This window comes from Saccoglossus kowalevskii, chromosome 3, assembly GCF_978046115.1.
Source record: "Saccoglossus kowalevskii chromosome 3, keSacKowa6.1, whole genome shotgun sequence".
In the NCBI taxonomy this organism is placed as follows: Eukaryota; Metazoa; Hemichordata; class Enteropneusta; family Harrimaniidae; genus Saccoglossus; species Saccoglossus kowalevskii.
Window position 1 is genome coordinate 42684256 of NC_140643.1, and position 22341 is coordinate 42706596.

At 37.5% G+C, this 22341-nt stretch overlaps 1 protein-coding gene across 1 annotated transcript in view; it reads left to right on the plus strand.

Moving 5' to 3' along the window:
• The window catches only part of LOC100373508 (glutamate receptor-interacting protein 1-like), a 63501-nt gene that overhangs the window by 26035 nt on the left and 15125 nt on the right, over positions 1-22341 (plus strand). The window contains exons 2-8 of the mRNA XM_006814777.2: positions 7866-7955; positions 12011-12082; positions 12521-12730; positions 13124-13286; positions 13396-13541; positions 20175-20322; positions 21586-21758. Coding sequence (XP_006814840.1) covers positions 7866-7955; positions 12011-12082; positions 12521-12730; positions 13124-13286; positions 13396-13541; positions 20175-20322; positions 21586-21758 — 1002 coding nt within the window. The remainder of the gene's footprint in view (positions 1-7865; positions 7956-12010; positions 12083-12520; positions 12731-13123; positions 13287-13395; positions 13542-20174; positions 20323-21585; positions 21759-22341) is intronic.

Sequence of the window (22341 nt, forward strand, 5' to 3'; positions counted from 1 at the left end):
TTCTGGCTAGCGTTCTCTGGCATTTGAGGAAACGTTCGTAGTCGCCTTAAGTCGCTGGGACAGCGCCTCGAGAACGCTAGTGAATGTCGGTAATCGTTCCTGATTGTCGGGAATCGGCGGAGAACGCTGTTCCCAAAGAAAAGTACAAATGTTCTTATTTGAGACCAGGGTTCTACAACGTTTATTTTTAAACGCTGGTAAACGTTAAATAACGTTCTTCGTTCGTTTTGCTAACGTTCGACGCATTCGACAATTGTTCGTCAGTCGTTGCTCTAGCATTACTTAGTTGTTACCAATCGCTCGCTTTGCAGTGAACAACTCACTAGCGACCTGTCAACGACTGCTGAACGTACCCCTAGCGCACATAAAGCATGCGACTAACGTCAAATTAACGACCTAACGTTAGATACACGCTCAACACGCTCACTTAGCGTTTAAAAGTCGTTCGACGCGCTCTAGTGACACATTAGCACACGTCAATGATTTCCAGGGGTATCTTACTTGGTTGCTCATTAAGCGCTCCTCGTGCGTTAGGAACACGCTAGTCATACGTTAGGGGCACTCGTTAATCGAACGCTGGATGTGTCTACCTTGTTCCAGAATGCTCGGAAATTGGACGATTGGAACGTTCAGAGAACGCTGACCAAAACGTTATGGTGTGACGGGGCTATAACCAAGTCCATGTACATGTATATGTATCATGTATTTAATGTGTTTCAAAACCAGGCTCAGAAATCTCATAATAATAATAAGTTATTACTGTAAAATCTGTATTAGAAGCTGCAACTTCTCTTCAAATGGTAAAATGCAACAGAGGGGATGTGGCTTCTTCTATTAGAGCATGTACACAAATTTTTGGTTCTCAATTATTGAAAAAGAATAGGTGCAACTTCTATTAGGGATGCGGCTTCTAAAACAGATTTTACGGTATTATGAAAATAAGTATGCATGAGAACAAAAACAAAAAAACACAAGAAGTTTGAGATTTGCAAATTGGTATGAAAATTAGGTAATTATTATATACATATTTCCACCATAAATAAATCTGGTTCACACATAACCCAAAGCACATATGCAACAAATTTTGTTGACATCCGTTGTGTGGTTCTTGAAATAGCAATGTCACAGAGACACAAACACAGTAAACTTGCACCATAGAAGAAGAAGAACATGTTAAATTGTGATCAGTATATTGAAAAAAAAAACATAATTTAGCAGTTATCGTTACCACATCTAGGCTCAAATCGAGCATCATTCAATTTATATGGTTTCCTGGAGCCAAGCCTTCATGGCCACCTGTACAAACTTGTTAAGTTGAATTGAATAATTTTATTGGGCACATCAATAATCATTCCTGTAACAACAATATTAAATTTAAACCAATGTGCCTTGGCTGGTAAAGATAACAATTAAATAAAAAATGTTGATTTTGTCAAGCTTATCATATGAGTAATTCAACTTTTTACTTCTTCGAATTCTTGAAAACTACAATTCTTATAGTATTTTTAGGGGCCCTAGCCTGTAGGGCGTGGCCCCTATTCTTATTGTCCGTTTTTTTCTTTCTTCTTTCTTTCTTTCTTTCTTCCGTAACTTTTTTCGTCAAGCCGTTTGAGAAAACCGCTGAACAGAATGATCGGATAATGCTCTATACTGATAGTCCCTAATGTGAACTGGTGCAACATGCTTTCAGAATTCGATTGGTCAATTAGTTTGGCAGCCATATTGGATTGAAATAAAACCGGAAGTGGTTGTTTGACCACTTTCTGAGGGTCTAGGCCTCTAGATTTTTTTATGGTATATAGTACAACTCATGTGTAATAAATATCGGAAATAAAAACTTTAGCGGTCATGTGACTTTTCCCGCCATTTTGTTTTTCCTAAAAACGGCAAAAAACACTTAAAAATCTTCTTCTTCAGAACCACCAAGCAGAATGCTCTCTTATATATAGTATTTGGCTTGTATTTGCTGTATGGCATTTCTATGTCAATCTCTTTCAGAAACCTAAAAAAGATTTCAGATCAATCACGTGGTTTGGCCGCCATCTTGGATTTTAAGCAAAATTGACCAAAAGTTTGAGCATTTGTTTCTCTGAGGTGATTCAACCAATCTACTAGATGTTTTTATATTTACCATGCCTGGCCTTAGCTGCATATGAGAAAAATAATATTATTTTGATCAGTCACGTGGTTTGGTCGCCATCTTGGATTTTGTGAAATTAGAAATTATGCAACTACATGTTTTGTATTAGTCTGATTTGGCTAAAATTGTATATGCGCATTCTACTCTTGAGATGCATTCTTTCAACCGAATGGCACGTGGCTGGGTTTTGTCGCCAAGCGCCTAAGGGGTGGGGGCTTCTAACCTCATTAATATGCATAACTGATATATCTCAAGCACTGTTGGAGTTAGGAAGATGAAACCTATATGTTATTATGACAACATTAAACAATTGATTTCATTAAAATAACAGATTACCATATATGGTCATGTGAACTCATTAATATGTATAACCATTATATCTTAAACACTGTTGCAGTAAGGAAGATGAATCCTGTGTTATTATGACAACAGTGAACAAGAGATTTGATTAAAATAACAGATGACCATATATGGTCATGTGACTCATTAATATGCATAACCATTATATCTTAAACACTGTTGCAGTTAGGAAGATGAATCCTGTGTTATTATGACAACAGTGAACAAGAGATTTGATTAAAATAACAGATGACCATATATGGTCATGTGAACTCATTAATATGCAAAGCAGTCATATCTAAACACTGTCGCAGAGCAGGACATGTAACTAGTGTCATTATGAAGACATTGAATGAAAGATGTAACTGACATTAAAAATGGCTATATATGATTATGTAATCTCATTATTGTGCATAAGAACATGGCTCATTATATATCCTGAAAACCATATTTCGATAACCAAACCAGGTAAATATATGGTACCAACTTCATTTTGACCTCATGTTACTAATAATTCAAGCTACCTGATTGTCTAACATGTGACCACATTAATTATGAAACAGAATCTTGTCAGCTTGGGCCCCGGTGACGCCGCTTGCGGCTTTAATTATAGTTACTTATTGCTTTGTTACATGGTGTAAATGTACTTGGGCAGACCTCTCTCAGATTTGTTCATTTCATAATAATATCTTCAATTTCAATTTTGATGTATATTTTGGTCATTTTTGGTAAAAAGTGATATTTTTAGCTCCGCTGTCGACATTGTCGAGCGGAGCTTATCATATGAGTGATTGTCCGTCGTCCGTGTCAATGTTTTACTTTTTTGACTTCTTCTTGAAAACTACAAGCCTGAATGCTTTGATACTTGGTGTATATGTACCTTGGGCAGACCGCTCTTAGGTTTGTTCATTTCATGTTGATATCTTCAATTCTCTAATTTTGGTGAATATTTTTGTCATTTTTGTTAAAAAGTGATATTTTCGACTTCTTGTTAAAAACCGCAAGTGCAATTGCTTTGATATTACATATATAGGTACTACATGTGGACCTCTCTCAGATTTGTTCATTTTGTAATGATATCTTTAATTCTCTAATTTTGGTGAATATTTTTGTAATTTTTAGTAAAAAGTGATATTTTCGACTTCTTGTTGAAAACCGCAAGTCCAATTGCTTTGATACTACATATATAGGTACTACATGTGAACCTCTCTCAGATTTGTTCATTTCGTGATGATATCTTCAATTCTCTAATTTTGGTGAATATTTTTGTAATTTTTGGTAAAAAGTGATATTTTCGACTTCTTGTTAAAAACCACAAGTCTGATTGCTTTGATATTACATATATAGGTACTACATGTGGACCTCTCTCAGATTTGTTCATTTTGTGATGATGTCTTCAATTCTCTAATTTTGGTGAATATTTTTGTAATTTTTGGTAAAACGTGATATTTTCGACTTCTTGTTAAAAACCAATAGTTCAATTGCTTTGATATTACATATTTAGATACTACATGTGGACCTCTCTCAGATTTGTTCATTTTGTGATGGTATCTTCAATTCTCTAATTTTGGTGAATATTTTTGTCATTTTTGGTAAAAAGTGATATTTTCGACTTCTTGTTAAAAACTGTAAGTCCGATTGCTTTGATACTATACATATTGTTCATTTTCTAATGATGTCTTCAGTTCTTTAATTGAAATGTGCACTGCTAACAGCGGAGCTATCTCAGCCGATAGGCTGCTTGTTTCATTTTCTAACGATATCTTCAGTTCTTTAATTGAAATGTGCATTCTCAGCCAAAAGGCTGCTTGTTTAACATTAACTGTAACAAAATAAGATTATTGTGTACCTTACAAAAATGTACATGTACTTGCATTTAAGTTACCTGAATCATTTCCTTTAGAATACTGAAATGATGTAAACAATTTTATTTCTTATTATCATCATCTTATATGTTTTAATGTACATGTAATCCCTTCCCCTTTTTAGTCCCTGTTCGGATGAAGTCCAAAAACGGGTCTCCGTCCGTCCATGCGTGCATCTGTCCTGAGTCATATTTCAGAATCCTTTGGACCGATTCGGTTCATTCTTTGCATGTGCCTAGTACTTTATGTGGGACATATGCACATGCAGTGGTTTAGTGATTTGATTCAAAATGGCCGACTGGCGGCAATCTTGTTTTTTGAAAATGTTGTATTTTGGACATGCTTTGTCAGTTTTCAATCAAATTTGGTACATAGATTATACATGCTAGGATACTAGCATGCTAGATGTCTTCCGACTGTCCGTGCATTCGTCCGTCCGTCTGCACGTCTGTCCGTCCAGAGTCATATTTCAGAATCCTTTCGCCCGATTCTGTTTATTCTTTGCATGTGCCTAGTACTTTATGTTGAAAATGGCCGACTGGCAGCCATCTTGTTTTTTGAAAATGTTGTATTTTGGACATGCTTTTTCGGTTTTCATTCAAACTTGATACATAGATTATACATGTTAGGATACATATTCATGACAATTTCTTTAGCAATGGGATCAAAGATGGCCGATCATCAGGCATCTTGTTTGTTTTTTTAAATGTGGTATCTTGGACATGCTTTGTCAGTTTTCATTCAAATTTGGAATATACAGTGGCCCCTCGCTAAGTCGCGCCTCGGTAAGTCGCGATTCGGCTAAGTCGCGGGTACTTGGATGGCTCCCAAAATTTCTATTGTGTTTTGACAGCAATTTTGAAGTACAAAGACTAATGTTTCGTGGCATAGTGTTTTTAACTAACCGTTAAAGAGACAACTTAACACCCACTGTCCGTCAATTGCTGAGACGCAATGAGCAACAGTGGCCTTACTCAAGGTGTCAACAGGGGTGTCGAGTAGTGACCGTACGTACTTCTTGGCCGGTCCCATTTTGGTATACCTCTACAAAAACTCGCTACAATGAGTTGAATTCATAGAATTCTGATCTCTATTTCTCAATTGAGCAGCATGTCAAAGCGAAAGCTATACAGCCTGTTCGTACGCCATAAACTCACGGCGATCGACCGTGTCAAACCAAGTTAAGGGTTGCACGTGTTGAGCCCACTATTCGTGGGTGGGTAAAAAATGAAAAGTAAATTTGTTTTCAAAGTTGACCAAGAGGCGGGACTGAACAGAAAAACAAGCGAAAGTGTCCTACAATGATGACACCGATAAAGCTGTTTACGTTTCTTTAAGAACAGTCTGCCGGAACTCCACTATCTGGTCCCATCACCCAATGCAAAGCATACAACTCAGATATGACAACTTTGAATTTAAGGCCAGTTCAGGGTGGTTCTTGCGATGGCAAAGAAGACACGCTATCGACACACGCAGTCTCAATCCAAGGCGAAGCTCGATCTGGGAACATTGACGCTGTCGGAACTTTTCCCGAAAAACTGAGAGAAATTATCTATGAAGGTGGTTATTTTGACGAACATGTTTATAATTGCGATGAAACTGGTTTATTTTGGAAGCTGTTACCGTCGAAGTCGCAAGCAACAGCAAGCGGCCCGCATAATATCAGACACAAACAAAATAATCAACGCAATGTTTACAGCAAACATAATCATGATTTTATTCGAATACTGCCTGACACATGTGATGATACATCAATTAACTAAACCGAGGGTTTATATGTGTTTTTTATATGTTTTTTCAATGCACGACCTCCCTCTTTCACGACGTCCCTCGGTAAGTCGCGGCCCTCGATAAGTCGCGGTTTTTGCTTGGATCCCAACACCCGCGACTTAGCGAGGGGCCACTGTACTTTATACATGTTATGATACATGTCCATGACAATTTGTTTTAAAATCGGATCAAGGATGGCCGATTGACAGCTATCTGATTTTTTGGCCTTACTGCTATATTTCCAAGATTTATGTACCATTTCCATTCGTATTTAGCACATACATCATACTTTGTTTCATAATCAGATCAAAGATGGCCGAATAATGGCTGTTTTTATTTTTGGCCATATTACTATATCTCTGTCACCCATGTATTATTTTCATTGATATTTAGCATGTCAACAATCTGTTGTATACGCCACTTGGGACTCAAGTTTCAAGGACACACTCATGACAACCCCTCCACTTTAATATGATGAGCACAAAAAGAATTTTAAAAAATTTAACATGGACTGTGTCATTTTTAGTCCCCGTTCGGATGTAGTTCGAAAACGGGGACTTATGTTTTGCCCTGTGTGCGTGCGTCCGTCCGTCCGTCCGTCCATCCGTCCGTGATCACCTGTATCTCGAACATGCATGGACCGATTAAGTTCAAACTTCACTCATACATCACACATTATATGGGACATATTCACATGCATTTTTTTCATGATCCGATTAACGATAGCCGAATAGCTGACATTTTAAGGCCGAAAATGCATCAAAATCGCATTTTTTCACCATTCCAGACCCGGATCTCAGTTATGCATGGACGGATTTCGTTCAAATTTGGTACATACATTAAACATAATAGGACCTTGATGCACGTCATTTTTTTTTTGGATCGGGTTTGAAATGGCCAACTGGCGGCCATTTTGTTTCAAAGAATTCAGTTCTGGATCCATATCCGAGACATGTCTGGATTGATCAAGTTCAAACTTCACACACACAAGGTACATCATGTCATAAATATGTATGTGCATTTGTTTCATGATCTCATTAACGATAGCCAAATGGCGGCCGCTTTAAGGCCGAAAATGCATTGAAATCACACATTTTCACCATTCCGGACCCGGATCTCAGTTATGCATGGACGGATTTTGTTCAAATTTGGTACATACATTAAACATAATAGGACCTTGATGCACATCATTTTTTTTTTCGGATCAAGTTCGAAATGGCCGACTGGCGGCCATTTTGTTTTAAAGAATTCAGTTCTGGATCCGTATCCGAGACATGTCTGGATTGATCAAGTTCAAACTTCACACACACATGGTACATTGTACATCATGTCACAAATAGATATGTGCATTTGTTTCATGATCCGCTTATCAATAGCTGAATGATGGCCATTTTAAGGCTGAAAATGCATCAAAATCACGTATTTTCACAATTCCGGAACCGGATCTCAGTCATGCATGGATGGATTTTGTTCAGATTTAGTACAATGTGTTGTACATATGCAGGTGCATTTCGGTCATGATCTGCTTTGAATGTATATGTAACTCAAATATGAACGGAACGGGGACGTGTCATTGACAATGACTTGGTTTTGTTTATTTTTTCTGATTCAACTTCTGATGAGGATCGATACAAGCACAATATAGATACAAATACATGTACTTGTTTGAAGAAGGACATGTCTTTCTTCTGATGACGGATGAACATGAACTTTACAATACTGTTTAACTTGATTGTTTGCTTTACCTTCAGAAACTGGTTCAAGTCGTAAGAAATCCAGCAGCCATGCTCCAAATGCTGAAGCAACTGAATCAGCACCTAGTAGACGTGCTAGTATAAATGGTAAGTTGTCCCATTCAGCTGAGTCAGCACTGAGTAGACGTGGTAGTATAAACGATGTGTTGTCCCATTCAGCAGAGTCAGCACTGAGTAGACGTGGTAGTATAAACGGTGTGTTGTCCCATTCAGCTGAGTCAGCACTGAATAGACGTGGTAGTATAAACGGTGTGTTGTCCCATTCAGCTGAGTCAGCACTGAGTAGACATGGTAGTATAAATGGTGTGTTGTTCCATTCAGCTGAGTCAGCACTGAGTAGACATGGTAGTATAAACGGTGTGTTGTCCCATTCAGCTGAGTCAGCACTGAGTAGACATGGTAGTATAAACGGTGTGTTGTCCCATTCAGCTGAGTCAGCACCGAGTAGACTTGGTAGTATAAACGATGTGTTGTCCCATTCAGCTGAGTCAGCACTGAGTAGACGTGGTAGTATAAACGGTGTGTTGACCCATTCAGCTGAGTCAGTATTGAGTAGACTTGGTAGTATAAACGGTGTGTTGTCCCATTCAACTGAGTCAGCACTGAGTAGACGTGGTAGTATAAACGGTGTGTTGTCCCATTCAGCTGAGTCAGCACTGAGTAGACGTGGTAGTATAAACGGTGTGTTGTCCCATTCAGCTGAGTCAGCACTGAGTAGACGTGGTTGTATAAATGATGTGTTGTCCCATTCAGCTGAGTCAGCACTGAGTAGACGTGGTAGTATAAACGATGTGTTGTCCCATTCAGCAGAGTCAGCACTGAGTAGACGTGGTAGTATAAACGGTGTGTTGTCCCATTCAGCAGAGTCAGCACTGAGTAGACGTGGTAGTATAAACGGTGTGTTGTCCCATTCAGCAGAGTCAGCACTGAGTAGACGTGGTAGTATAAATGGTGTGTTGTCCCATTCAGCTGAGTCAGCACTGAGTAGACGTGGTAGTATAAACGGTGTGTTGTCCCATTCAGCAGAGTCAGCACTGAGTAGACGTGGTAGTATGAACGGTGTGTTGTCCCATTCAGCAGAGTCAGCACTGAGTGGACGTGGTAGTATAAACGGTGTGTTGTCCCATTCAGCAGAGTCAGCACTGAGTAGACGTGGTAGTATAAACGGTGTGTTGTCACATTCAGCAGAGTCAGCACTGAGTAGACATGATAGTATAAACGGTGTGTTGTCACATTCAACTGAGTCAGCACTGAGTAGACTTGGTAGTATTAACGGTGTGTTGACCCATTCAGCTGAGTCAGCACTGAGTAGACTTGGTAGTATAAACGGTGTGTTGTCCCATTCAACTGAGTCAGCACTGAGTAGACGTGGTAGTATAAACGGTGTGTTGTCCCATTCAGCTGAGTCAGCACTGAGTAGACGTGGTAGTATAAACGGTGTGTTGTCCCATTCAGCTGAGTCAGCACTGAGTAGACGTGGTAGTATAAACGATGTGTTGTCCCATTCAGCAGAGTCAGCACTGAGTAGACGTGGTAGTATAAACGGTGTGTTGTCCCATTCAGCTGAATCAGAACTGAGTAGACTTGGTAGTATAAACGATGTTGAGTCCCATTCAGCTGAGTCAGCACTGAGTAGACATGGTAGTATAAACGGTGTGTTGTCCCATTCAGCTGAATCAGAACTGAGTAGACTTGGTAGTATAAACGATGTTGAGTCCCATTCAGCAGAGTCAGCACTGAGTAGACGTGGTAGTATAAATGGTGTGTTGTCCCATTCAGCTGAGTCAGCACTGAGTAGACGTGGTAGTATAAACCGTGTGTTGTCCCATTCAGCAGAGTCAGCACTGAGTAGACGTGGTAGTATAAATGGTGTGTTGTCCCATTCAGCTGAGTCAGCACTGAGTAGACGTGGTAGTATAAACGGTGTGTTGTCCCATTCAGCAGAGTCAGCACTGAGTAGACGTGGTAGTATAAACGGTGTGTTGTCCCATTCAGCAGAGTCAGCACTGAGTAGACGTGGTAGTATAAACGGTGTGTTGTCCCATTCAGCAGAGTCAGCACTGAGTAGACGTGGTAGTATAAACGGTGTGTTGTCACATTCAAGTGAGTCAGCACTGAGTAGACATGATAGTATAAACGGTGTGTTGTCACATTCAAGTGAGTCAGCACTGAGTAGACTTGGTAGTATTAACGGTGTGTTGACCCATTCAGCTGAGTCAGCACTGAGTAGACTTGGTAGTATAAACGGTGTGTTGACCCATTCAGCTGAGTCAGTATTGAGTAGACGTGGTAGTATAAATGGTGTGTTGTCCCATTCAGCTGAGTCAGCACTGAGTAGACATGGTAGTATAAACGGTGTGTTGTCCCATTCAGCTGAGTCAGCACTGAGTAGACGTGGTAGTATAAACGGTGTGTTGTCCCATTCAGCTGAGTCAGCACTGAGTAGACGTGGTAGTATAAACGAAGTGTTGTCCCATTCAGCTGAGTCAGCACTGAGTAGACGTGGTAGTATAAACGGTGTGTTGTCCCATTCAGCTGAGTCAGCACTGAGTAGACATGGTAGTTTAAATAGGTTGTTGTCGCATTCAGATCATCAGAACTGAGTAGACGTGGTAGTATAAACGAAGTGTTGTCCCATTCAGCTGAGTCAGCACTGAGTAGACGTGGTAGTATAAACGGTGTGTTGTCCCATTCAGCTGAGTCAGCACTGAGTAGACATGGTAGTTTAAATAGGTTGTTGTCGCATTCAGCAGAGTCAGCACTGAGTAGACGTGGTAGTATAAACGGTGTGTTGTCCCATTCAGCTGAGTCAGCACTGAGTAGACATGGTAGTTTAAATAGGTTGTTGTCGCATTCAGATCATCAGAACTGAGTAGACGTGGTAGTATAAACGAAGTGTTGTCCCATTCAGCTGAGTCAGCACTGAGTAGACGTGGTAGTATAAACGGTGTGTTGTCCCATTCAGCTGAGTCAGCACTGAGTAGACATGGTAGTTTAAATAGGTTGTTGTCGCATTCAGCTCATCAGAACTGAGTAGACGTGGTAGTATAAACGAAGTGTTGTCCCATTCAGCTGAGTCAGCACTGAGTAGACATGGTAGTATAAACGGTGTGTTGTCCCATTCAGCTGAGTCAGCACTGAGTAGACGTGGTAGTATAAACGGTGTGTTGTCCCATTCAGCTGAGTCAGCACTGAGTAGACGTGGTAGTATAAACGAAGTGTTGTCCCATTCAGCTGAGTCAGCACTGAGTAGACGTGGTAGTATAAACGGTGTGTTGTCCCATTCAGCTGAGTCAGCACTGAGTAGACATGGTAGTTTAAATAGGTTGTTGTCGCATTCAGATCATCAGAACTGAGTAGACGTGGTAGTATAAACGAAGTGTTGTCCCATTCAGCTGAGTCAGCACTGAGTAGACGTGGTAGTATAAACGGTGTGTTGTCCCATTCAGCTGAGTCAGCACTGAGTAGACATGGTAGTTTAAATAGGTTGTTGTCGCATTCAGCAGAGTCAGCACTGAGTAGACGTGGTAGTATAAACGGTGTGTTGTCCCATTCAGCTGAGTCAGCACTGAGTAGACATGGTAGTTTAAATAGGTTGTTGTCGCATTCAGATCATCAGAACTGAGTAGACGTGGTAGTATAAACGAAGTGTTGTCCCATTCAGCTGAGTCAGCACTGAGTAGACGTGGTAGTATAAACGGTGTGTTGTCCCATTCAGCTGAGTCAGCACTGAGTAGACATGGTAGTTTAAATAGGTTGTTGTCGCATTCAGCGCATCAGATCATCAGATTCATTCTTGTCTACATTTATTATATTATCTGTATATATGTTTCATAGTGAAATAAACTTCATTTATTCTTTCATTCATTTCATTGAAATTTATTCAATAGGTAAAACTTTGACTTACATTGAAATTTGAGTATGTATGAACTGTATCTGCTGTTTTCATGCACATGTCAAGTATATAATACTAGTACGGTAGCAAAAGAAAACTTTCAGTAAGCTTATTGTTAGAAAGACCTACAGCAGAGAAGACTAAGACTATTATCACATCTGACAGCCTGTTTGTTTGTTTACATTTCTTTCCCTGTATCTTGTGCTACTGTTCAAATTGAATTTGATATGTTATTTCCTGCCCTTAGAGGATCAGAAAGGTAAAGTTGTGGTGGACTTAATCAAAAGAGAAGGCTGTGGCCTTGGACTCACAATATCAGGTAACCTACTACTTGTTACATTCTAGTCTTGAAATCTATTAAATTCAAGTTTCAATAGATGTTGTGTGTAATGACCTCTCGCCTAAGGCAGCGCAATTTTTGAAAATTACTATGTACAACAATTGAGATTATAATTAGTGACACTGCACCAATCATGGTGAAAATTGTAGTTCTTGTCTTACCATATATCATAACAGTCATGGATTTGAATTTAGAGTTCATATATTTGAAGGTAAGAGTCAAATACAAATTAAATCACCAACATTTTTTTTCCCATCCAAAAGTGGAAGAAACATGCGCAGATAAAATTGGAATTCTTTTGACCTCCAGAGGGCAACGTACATACAAATGTATAATGTGTGAAGGAGTTTTACAGTACATGTATATTGCAGATAATTGTGTATCAGTTTTTAGTACATGTATCTTGTTCTATGTTAGGCGGTGTTGATAAAAACAGTAAACCATGGATATCCAGCCTCAGGACCGGTGGTATAGCACAGCGGAGTGATTCCTTATTAGTGGGTGACTTCATACTCTCAGTCAATGGTATTAGAACCACTAATCTACAACACGGTGAGGTTGTCAACTTATTGAAGAATGCAGGGGAGAGGGTAACCTTAGAAGTGGAGTTCGAACTCCCACCTTTGCGTAAGTGTTTTTTAATAATTTTTCAGGTAATACTCACCCATAGTTGTATTATGTACAATGTAGTGTTCTCACCTTGTCTGTATCATTGTAAATGAAAGACAAAGTATGTGAGGAGAAAATGTCTGTCCTCGTTGTTATTGTTGTCATAATTTTTTGTGGTTTACAAAATAGAAATTAATATTATATAAACCAGTTTGGGATCTCAACCAAATTTGATTATAGCCCCAGTTTGTATCATTACATTTCTTACATTTTCTTACGTTTTTCCACCTCAGAGATTGACACATTTTTCTTGCTGACTAAAATAGTCTAACACAATAAGCATGCTCTGGTCCTAGAATATGCTCAGCAGGGGTAGAACAGAGTTCTAACATATTGATTATTTTTCTGTAGCTTTTGAGAATGGTCTGAACGTAGTCTCCAAGACTGTTGAAATAACTTTAAGCAAAGAGAATAATAGTTTTGGTTTTGTGATAAGGGGAGGAATCTGTGACGAAAACTCCAAAACCCGGCCGCTAACGATGTGTCATATTCGACCAGGTGGACCTGCAGACAGGTCAGTGTATCCTTTCTCTGAAGTTTTAAAGAAGATATACCCCTGCTCCTTGTCTGAATGTTAAGTTCTTGAGATTAAATTTATCAAACTCTCATCAAATCATTTTTAGGGATGGTACGCTGAAAGTTTGTGATCGTTTGATATCTGTTGATGGTATATGCTTAACTGGCTCACCTTACCAAGAAGCTATAGCTGTTTTGAAGCAGAGTGGTCACAACGCTGTTATGTTGATAGAATATGATGTCTCTGTTATGGGTAAGGCACTATCAGTTTTTGTATAATTACTTTTTTTCATTTTCACATTTTGTTGTAACCTTGAAAGTTTGAGTACCTTGGACCACAAAACAAAAGTTGTCTTTCCTGTTCAATAAATATGTGGTTTGTGATCTGATGATGCTTAAACAATGTACAGAGCAAACATTGAAAAATGTACCTGTCTACATATCCCACTGTTGAAAGCTACATTTGCTGAGTAATTTATAATTTTCAGCTTTGGGAGAGAACCACTTCCACATTTTCAACCATTTAAACACTGAAGCTGCTAACAAATGTTAGAAAACATTATGGATTTAAATAAAATAAATCTAGCGATTGGTGGTTATTATATTCCTCAACATTATATAACATTTCCTATGTTTTATGACTGTATACTTCCAACCATGCCAGCCTGAAACGACATACAGCAACACACGCACACATACACACTAGCTTCTAATACATAATGTCATCAGATCATAGTTTAGTTACAATATATCCTCTTGTTAGATTATCGATTTATCAAACAAAAAATTGTCAAACCAGATAAAAATGTCTATCTGCATTAGCATGTCACAGTAATTTCGGTGAAAATTGCAGATCTCAGATGCAACATTTCAGTGTACTACCAGTCATACTAAATTTGACATCATTTGATCCCATTGGTGACCTTTGACTTTTTAGCTCCGCTGTCGACTTTGTCGAGCGGAGCTTATCATATGAGTGATTGTCCGTCGTCGTCGTCAGTGTCAATGTTTTACTTTTTCGACTTCTTCTTGAAAACTACAAGCCTGAATGCTTTGATACTTGGTGTATATGTACCTTGGGTAGACCTCTCTTAGATTTGTTCATTTCATGTTGATATCTTCAATTTTCTAATTTTGGTGAATATTTTTGTCATTTTTGGTAAAAAGTGATATTTTCGACTTCTTGTTAAAAACCGCAAGTGCAATTGCTTTGATATTACATATATAGGTACTACATGTGGACCTCTCTCAGATTTGTTCATTTTGTAATGATATCTTTAATTCTCTAATTTTGGTGAATATTTTTGTCTTTTTTGGTAAAAAGTGATATTTTCGACTTCTTGTTAAAAACCACAAGTCCAATTGCTTTGATATTACATATATAGGTACTACATGTGGACCACTCTCAGATTTGTTCATTTTGTAATGGTATCGTCAATTCTCTAGTTTTGGTGAATATTTTTGTCATTTTTGGTAAAAAGTGATATTTTTGACTTCTTGTTAAAAACCACAATCATTTATGGTGAAAAACGATATTTTTGAATTCTTGTTGAAAACAGCAAGTCCCATTGAATTGATACTATCCATATTGTTCATTTTCTAATGATATCTTCTGTTCTTTAATTGAAATGTGCATCGCTAACAGCGGAGCTATTTCAGCCGAGAGGCTGCTTGTTACTTTTTCGATTTGAAAACAGCAAGACCAATTGCTTTGATACATATACATACATGCATGCACCTTAGGTAGACCTCGCTCAGATTAGTTCATTTCATGATGATATCTTCAATTCTTTAATTTTGATAAATATTTTTGTCATTTTTGGTAAAAAAAATATTATTATATTTTTGATTTCCTGTTAAACCACAAGTCTGATTGAATTTATACAAACAGTACAGTTATCACAAAAGCTTTGGTTTTGTGGCATCATTGTCACCTACGCATGGCTACATTGTGGCCTCAGCATTGCATCATTGTGACATCAGCTTCATGTCATTAAAAATTGAAGCTGTGTTCGTCTCGCTTATTTTGTGGCATCATCATGGCCTCAGCTTCGCAGTCTCATAGCATCAACATGGCATCAGCTTCAAAATATTGTGACATGAATATGACCTCATTATTTTCACATGGAAAGGCAGTAGAGAAAAACACATGTACAGAAGTTCGATATGTAATCGATTTGAAATTCAAAGCGGTAAGGGTAATAAAATAATATGATCAAGAGTAAAATGACAGTTTTTAAAAAATATCTTGTTTAATTATTTTAGTGTTGTGAGTATTAGGCACCAAAAACTTTGTGAAGTACATTACAATCGACAAGGTGACTATAATTGTCATATTGACAGCAAGGAAAGTCGTGATAAATTTAAATCACACGATGCAATCATCGTTCAGATACAACACAACTTACTTAACTATATACGAAGTGAAATTGTTCTTGTTATAAAATTTCCTTATTTTCGTTCATTTTATTTGCTGGCAAGAGAACAGATTCAGATTTCTCATTTCAATGGTATTTTTCTGTGTTTCGTTTACAGTTTCAGCAGAGTCCAATCCCATGCCTGCACAAACTAATACATGCAAAACACATTAACGATTAACAAAACGTCATATTGGCTATACTTGTTTTGTTCAATGCAATAACACATTAACAAATAACAAAATGTCATATTGGCTATACTTGTTTTGTTCAATGCAATAACACATTAACAAATAACAAAATGTCATATTGGCTATACTTGTTTTGTTCAATGCAATAATCTTTCCAATTTTTAAAATTCCCAGTTTATGTACTTTATTCTTTTTCTCCGTGTCAATTGTAAAAGAAAAAAAAATCTCAACAAAACTTGGACTCACTGACTTCCATGAGATCAGATTCAGGCCATGCAGGTATCGGCGTTTTTATTTGATTATTTTATTTTAATTATTAATTTTTTGTGTTGTATTATAGTACTTTAAGGAGGATCGCGAGTTGTTCAAGTACTGGACGTTTCTATGTTCTATGACAGTACGCTGTTCTAAGTTCAAATCCCATGTTTGTAGGTTTGTTCACCTGTCTGATCATTTGGCAGTACCATTTTTTGGTTTTTTGCCATTCTAATTTTCGACGTACTTTTTTGACTGTGGACACTGACATCTGTAGACCAAATTCATTGGTTATTTTATAAGAAGGGTCCCTTGCTGACAACTCGCAGTCCTTTTCCAACTTATTGTCAATAAAATCTCACTGCTCCACCCTGGATTTGGTTCTTGTGTTACTGTTTCTGTAATCTTTATTTCGTCCAACCAACACTCCATCTTCTCCCTCCAATCTCTTCCTGGTGTTTACCTGCTTGATTCCAATGGCAGTCAAGAAAATAATGTGTCCCCGAACATAATCAGTCAAACTTGATATTTGGACGGGGTCATGCATGATTTAGCTTGAACCGAGCATTTAGATGAATACAGCTTGCATGTAAGACAGCAAAGAGTATCTGTGTGAATACATATATGGCTGACTATGATACTTCTCAGCATTGTTTACATATGTAAATTACTTCTTTGTTTGATGAAGCGATGCTGATGCCACATTGTCATAAGGAAGCCACAATAAAAAAAATCACTAAGACCTCTTATTTTCATAAACAAAAGTCACTGTGACCTCTATTTTCATAAACAAAAGTCACTGTGACCTCTATTTTCATAAACAAATGTCACTGTGACCTCTACTTTCATAAACAAAAATCACTGTGACTCTATTTTCATAAACAAAAGTCAATGTGACCTCTATTTCCATAATCAAAAGTCACTGTGACCTGTACTTTCATAAACAAAAATCACTGTGACCTCTTTTTTCATAAACAAAAGTCACTGTGACTCTATTTTCATAAACAAAAATCACTGTGACCTCTACTTTCATAAACAAAAGTCACTGTGACCTCTTTTTTCATAAATAAAAGTCACTGTGACTCTATTTTCATAAACAAAAGTCACTGTGACTCTTTTCATAAACAAAAATCACTGTGACCTCTATTTTCATAAACAAAAGTCAGTGTGACCTCTACTTTCATAAACAAAAGTCAGTGTGACCTCTACTTTCATAAACAAAAGTCACTGTGACCTCTACTTTCATAAACAAAAGTCACTGTGACCTCTACTTTCATAAACAAAAGTCACTGTGACCACTTTTTTTCATAAACAAGTCACTGTGACCTCTACTTTCATAAACAAAAGTCACTGTGACCACTTTTTTTCATAAACAAGTCTATGTGACCTCTACTTTCATAAACAAAAGTCACTGTGACCTCTACTTTCATAAACAAAAGTCACTGTGACCTCTATTTTCATAAACAAGTCACTGTGACCTCTATTTTCATAATCAAAAGTCACTGTGACTTCTTTTTTCATAAACAAAAGTCACTGTGACCTCTTTTTTCATAAACAAGTCACTGTGACCTCTACTTTCATAAACAAAAGTCACTGTGACCACTTTTTTTCATAAACAAGTCTATGTGACCTCTACTTTCATAAACAAAAATCACTGTGACCTCTACTTTCATAAACAAAAGTCACTGTGACCTCTTTTTTCATAAACAAGTCTATGTGACCTCTATTTTCATAAACAAGTCACTGTGACTCTATTTTCATAAACAAAAATCACTGTGACCTGTACTTTCATAAACAAGTCACTGTGACCTCTTTTTTTCATAAACAAGTCTATGTGACCTCTACTTTCATAAACAAAAGTCACTGTGACCTCTACTTTCATAAACAAAAGTCACTGTGACCTCTACTTTCATAAACAAATGTCACTGTGACCTCTTTTTTTCATAAACAAGTCTATGTGACCTGTACTTTCACAAACAAAAATTACTGTGACCTCTTTTTTCATAAACAAAAATCACTGTGACCTCTATTTTCATAAACAAGTCACTGTGACCTCTACTTTCATAAACAAAAATCACTGTGACCTCTATTTTCATAAACAAATGTCACTGTGACCTCTACTTTCATAAACAAAAGTCAATGTGACCTCTATTTTCATAAACAAGTCACTGTGACCTCTATTTTCATCTACAAAAATCACTGTGACCCCCAATTTTAAAGTGCCTGTGAAATGGCTGCTATTTTCACGCCTAAAATTATCCATTGATACATAAATATTATTAATTTTTATGTTTCTAAGCATGAATTATTTTTTTAAGTGAAAAATAAAAATATTTATTTTTGTGTATTTTAAAACGAGGCTTCTCATTAGCTTCTTATTTGCATACAGAAATTCCCCTTGTGACGTCAGAAGGGGAAGTCGCATGGCAGCTTGCATTGTCGATACGTGTAAATAAGGCAAATTTCTTGTGCAGTTTTCTCGTCTTTGACTAAATTTTTACTTATGTACTTGTTCGTCGAGGAGGAATGGACCATAATGAACACATAGTATAAATTGTTGTTGCATGGGGTTGAGTTAGATGCGAAATATGTTCGTTCTGGTGTAGCTGGTCACCGTGATCGTCACCGGCGCACGTTTGTACACTGTTGCTGGACAAATTAGGTTACTAGGCACGTCACTACACTGTTTTATTTCATCGATCGTCTGAGTAAAACTTTCAAAATTAAAATAAAAGACAACATATTTTGACATTCTAAACATTAGACTATAGTGATCACTATAAAATAATTAAAAAAATGACAAATCACAGTTACTAAATAAATGACAGCCGCGTGGAAATAAATTGAAATTTTGTTGAAATAGGTGAACGCGTTGGGTCACGACGAGGGCAAGTGCGTTAAAAGCGGCGTTTAATTGGATAACAAAAATAATCGAGATTGACACACATACAGATAAATTAGGAGTGGATTCGAGTTAGCGGTATCCATGGTGTGATTGTCATAATTATAACATCATATTAAAACTTTACTTAGTGGAAACACATTGACCAAGCCCGGATTCTTATTTCATAAATTATTACGCAGATCAAGCTGCAAGCATGGTGGTAAAAAAAGAACAGAGGTGTGAATTCGACATTCAACACCAATCACCAAACAATTCAGAAACTTTTAGCCTTCGAAAATGAAAACAATTAGCAGTGTGTAAGGGCTGTGTAATTTCATGTTTGTCCGACGCTTCGTTTTCGTGTCACTAATACGTGTCATTGCTACTCTTTACTTAACAGGGACTAAATGATCTATAAAACGATAATCAGGATCGCAAAAAAAGTCAACTCATTTGAAACACTTGCCGTCTCTCCCTCTCTCTTCTGAAATCCGCCTCGGTGATCATGGTCCGGAATCTATCTCTTTCAAAAGTGCTGCGCCAGGTTTATGTTGTCGGCGTTTCTCTTTAAACCTAGTTTTTTTTTTTCATGGACGAGGACAGTTGTTCCACAAAAAAAAACAAAAAAGAAGCTGAGGTTAAGTGGCTTTCGTCCACTGATGTCGCACTTTTGGATCAATTAGAAACGTGTGAATACTTACACTATGACTATATGTTTCAGTGCAACTGCCCATAACACAACATCTAAAAACTCTCTCTCAAAAAAAAAAAAAAATAGACAAAAAAAATGTATATCGTTTAAAAGTATACGGAATGACCAGTGTTATTACAGCTCAGGGGTATGACTTCCTTTCACATTTTGACATTTGGTGGCACACTTTCGGCGAGAGTCGAAAATCCGGAAACAGTCGACCGTTTCAAGATAGTTGGGCGTGGCTACAACACGAGAAATATCCCAAATTTACTTGGATACGAGTAATCATTTTCAGCAAAAAAATCAATAACTGCCCATTTCAGTGGGACACAGATCTAAAATGGGAAACGTGAGGGTGGGCATTGCACAAGCACTTTAAGGTGGCATATCATAAATTTATACTACCAGTATATCATACATTGAGTGTGTTTTTCTTCTCCCACAGATGCTGTTACTACTGCCACTGGTCCATTGCTAGTAGAGGTTGCTAAGACACCTGGTACCAATCTAGGAATTACTCTGAGTTCTCTACGTAATAACACACATAATGCAATTGTTATTGACAGTGTGAGGCCAGCTAGTATCGCTGACAGGTAAGTATTGTCCATGATGTTTGCCGATTTCTCACTGAAATAGTGTGTTTTTGAATGTTCTACATGTATTGTGTGGTTTGCATTTTGATAATCACACTAACAATTGTTGAAGTACAAATAAAAAAACATGGACTTATAGATTCACCTCTGGGTTTCTGTCAGTCTGCTTGTGTGTGCTTGCTTGCATTTGTCCATTCTTCTTCACCTGCAAGCATCCGCTGCTGCATGCATTGCACCTGTATCTCAGACATGCCTGAACTAACAAGTTCACGTGCATAATATTGCTTGGGATACATCCATTAATTATGCAAATTCTGTATTTTGGTCATACATTTACAGATTTCATACAAACTTTGTTTATATGTTTTTTAGTCCCCTTTCGGATGGGGACTTAAATGTATGGATTGACCTATGTGCGTCCGTTTGGACCTGTATCTTAGATATGCCTGGACCAATCACAATCAAACGTCACACATACATAATATTATAAATATGCACATCAATTTGTTTCACGATCTGATTCAAGATGGCAGAATGGTGGCCATTTTTGTGCTAAAAAATAATCAAAATCAAGCATTTATGGATGGATTTTGTTCAAACTTGGTACACACATTAGAGATTATAGGTTCCTGATGCACGTCATTTTAATTTTCTGATCTGATTCAAAATGGTTGATTGGCGGCCATTTTGTTTAAATGAATGCACTTCTAGAGCCATATCTCTGATATGCTTTGACTGACTATGTTCAAATTTTATATATTCATTTTATATCATGTTATAGATATATAGATGTAGTCAAAATGTACTCGTTTGACGATCAGATACAAGATGTCAATCATTTTAATGTTAAAAAATCATCATAATCAAGCATCATCTTCTGGATCCATACTTCTGACATGTTTATGTTTCAACTACATTACTATAAACAAAACTATATATCTTAAATTTGATAACTAACAGGGACTGTAACCATGCATGGCTTGTTGTGTTTTGTATCAATAATGGCTGACAGGTGGCCTTTTGTTATAATCAATGCTGTTCAAGTGCTATATATCAAAGATGCCTTTACAAATCATGTCAACTTTATACATCATATCACACATACGTGTATTGACATACATCTAATTCATGTTGGCCGAATGGCGATCATGTAAATATCCTGGATTATCTGTGTCTTTTTCCCCTAAATTATAACTTTTGGGCAATTAGGTAATGTCAGTCAATGGCATTGCTCATAAGTTTTTTGTATTCTTGTCTTATTAGATGTGGTGCTTTACATGTTGGTGACGAGATAAGGTCTATTGATGATATTGACACTCGCCAAATGTCTGTTGCTGAAGCGTCTCAGTTTTTACTCAACTCATCTGATCAAATCAAGCTGGAAATTCTCCCAATTAGCCAGCTTCTACCAAAGATACGAAGCACAGCAGAAAAATGTAGGCTTACATTTGGAGTTTATACAGTCTCATTTCTTCTTTGTCTGACAGTGTGTATACAGTGTATGAATAGATTTTGGCCAATTAAAACTTAAAAAGGGGGAAAACTGGAAATGGTGAACATTTCTTGGCTGTAGGAGTTTTTCTTTCTTGATTTCTAAAGTTTTCTGAATATATCTGATTAGTGCAAATGTATCATGCACTCACTGTAATACATACTAGGCAACATTTTGATTATCATGGGCCTGTAATGGGAGTCTTTGCAGTTAGTGTGTCTGAATGTGTGTGTGTGTGTGTGTGTGTGTGTGTGTGTGTGTGTGTGTGTGTGTGTGTGTCTCCCCATCTGTTCCACTGTTATCTCAGGAACCATATGTTTGTTTTTTGGGAAACTTGATGCATAGATGCTTCGGGGATAATGCACAGATTTGATTAGGTGTTCTAGGTCTATGCACAGGCATAATTAGTTTTAAATAAAAATCTGTGCATATTGTGAATGTTTAGCATGGGCTAAGGAATGCTAAGTACATGTATGGGTAAAATCTGATCCAATTTTATGACATGGTCCAGACCCTTAGCACAGGCT